At 60.7% G+C, this 2,118-nt stretch overlaps 1 protein-coding gene across 1 annotated transcript in view; it reads right to left on the bottom strand.

Annotated features, from left to right (window-relative positions):
* LOC102765026 (kallikrein-5) overlaps positions 1–1,552 on the bottom strand; it is a 14,277-nt gene extending 12,725 nt beyond the window's left edge. The window contains exon 1 of the mRNA XM_006763854.2: positions 1,420–1,552. Coding sequence (XP_006763917.1) covers positions 1,420–1,492 — 73 coding nt within the window. The 5' untranslated portion in view covers positions 1,493–1,552. The remainder of the gene's footprint in view (positions 1–1,419) is intronic.
* Between the last annotated feature and the right edge of the window lie 566 nt (positions 1,553–2,118).

Below are 2,118 nucleotides of genomic sequence, written 5' to 3'. Positions count from 1 at the left end.
CTTAGCAATCACTCCTCTCCCCCCCCCCCCACTTCCGCCCCCAGAGCACCCCCCACCCAGTCCCCAAAGCCACTCCCTGCCTCCTGGCCTCGGGATGGGGAGGGCGCTGGGGGGTGGCTCAGGTTTTCCGCCGGCTCCCCGCGCCTGCTCTCACCTCCTGTCACCCTTCCAGCCCTCGTCTCCCCGTTTCCAACTCTTCCACATTTTCCGTCTCTCCCTCTTGGCTTCCCTCCGAATCTATCTGAGTCTCTTTGGGGATAAGGTGTCCATAGAGTATCTATCCCTTTCTCTCTCTCTCTCTCTCTCTCTCTCTCTCTCTCTCTCTCTCTCTCTCTCTCGGTCTCTCTGTGTCTCAACGTGTCTGTTCCTCCCTCCCTCCCTCGCCTGTGTGGCTCCACATCTGGCCCTTGTTCTGCGTCTCCACGATCCCCTCTCTTTGGTATGCCTCGGAGCACTTTGCTTGTCGAATACCCCCTGCAATTCTTCTTTATTTTTTTTTTAAACGGCTTTATGGAGGGATAACTGGGGCGCGAGACACCGTGCGAACCTCACGCCTACAGTTTCCTGAGCTGTGAGGCGCGCAAGCCCCACCATGGCCCCCATCATATCCTCGCCCCTTCCTGTGTGTGTGATTCCTGTCAATCTCTCTCCACCTCTGGGTTTCTGTGTCTTTCCTCCCCTGTGCTCAATCCTCCGCAACCTCTCTCTGAGTCTCTCTCTCTCTGAGTCTCTCTCTCTCTGTAACTTTCTGTCCCTTGAGCTCTCCAACCTTGCATTTTGGGTCCAGAAAACTCAGGCCACTTTGCCAAGACACCCCACAAGCCCTTCTCTTGCGGCACCCTGGTGCTATGGAGCAGGGAGCAGAAAGGGGTCAGGATCCAGCCCACCTCTCCCTCCCTCTGCCCCCCGCCACCCCACGCAGGTGCGGTGGCTCAGCTGCACAGCCAGGCGTGGGTGAGAAAGTTGGGCAGGGCCCCCTGAGGCTGAGGGGGTGGGTGGCTCCTGGCCCTTTGAGAAATGGGGCACTGGGTGGGGAACCCCAAAGGCGACTTGTCCCTCCCTGGTCCCAGGCCATCTGGGGCTGCCTGTCCTGACCTCTTCTCCATCCGGTCTTTCTGGGTGCCCCCGACTCTGTGCAAACATCTCTCACTGTGACTCCTCCAGGTGTCTGTCCCCACGAGGCTGTAAGAGCCACACACTCATTCAGCACGTACATGCTGAGCACCTACTGTGCGCCAGGCTCATCTACCCAAGAACAAATGGACACAGATGCTGGCCTGGTGGAGGTCACATGCCTTGAAGGGAAACCCCCTTCCCGTCCCCCGCTCCCCCGACAGGCGCTCCCGGGCCACAGAGCGCCCTCCGCCCTCGGGCACAGCGGCCAGCACGCAGCACGCAGCACACAGCACCTCTGCTTACCTGTCACCCGCAGAAGGAGAGCTGTGAGCAGGGCACCGACCATCCACGTCCAGGGCGGTCCTCTCCCAGCCATGGTCCCTGCACCCGGCAGGGGGACAGAGAGCGGGAGGCCAAGTGATGCTGGGAACCCCCTCTCTTTCCTCCCCTCCCCGGGTCCCCGGGCGGAGAGGGACCCGGGGACACTGCCCACCTGGGAACCGACCCTGCAGTCGGGGCCGGGAGGGAGGACAGAGAGCTCAGCGCAGACGTCTGGGGCCCGCGCCGTCCCGCCGCCGCCTCCTCCCCGGCGCCTGGCACCCCGTCTGGGTTATAACCACCCACGGCCGCCCGGGGCGCATTCCCGGGGAGTGAGGCGTCCTGGCGGGTCTTAGCAATCACTCCTCTCGCCTCCCCCCACTTCCGCCCCCAGAGCACCCCCCACCCAGTCCCCAAAGCCACACCCAAGAACAAATGGACACAGATGCTGGCCTGGTGGAGGTCACATGCCTTGAAGGGAAACCAGAGCTGTCTCCCTCACTCTGTCCCAAGGGGGCGGGGGGGGTGTCTTAGAGCCCTTGAGGCTGGCTTAGTGAACAGGGGGAAAATATGAAAAACAAAATTCTGAGGTGTATTTGGACTATTAGATGCATTAAAGTGACACATCCACAACCTAGCCCTTTCTTAGTTTTTTAAGTTGAGCTTGCAAACCTTTTCATTCTA

The sequence above is a fragment of the Myotis davidii genome, unplaced genomic scaffold (assembly GCF_000327345.1).
Source record: "Myotis davidii unplaced genomic scaffold, ASM32734v1 scaffold358, whole genome shotgun sequence".
Taxonomy (NCBI): domain Eukaryota; kingdom Metazoa; phylum Chordata; class Mammalia; order Chiroptera; family Vespertilionidae; genus Myotis; species Myotis davidii.
The sequence above is the reverse complement of the archived record's forward strand: the minus strand, read 5'-3'. Positions and strand labels throughout refer to the sequence as shown.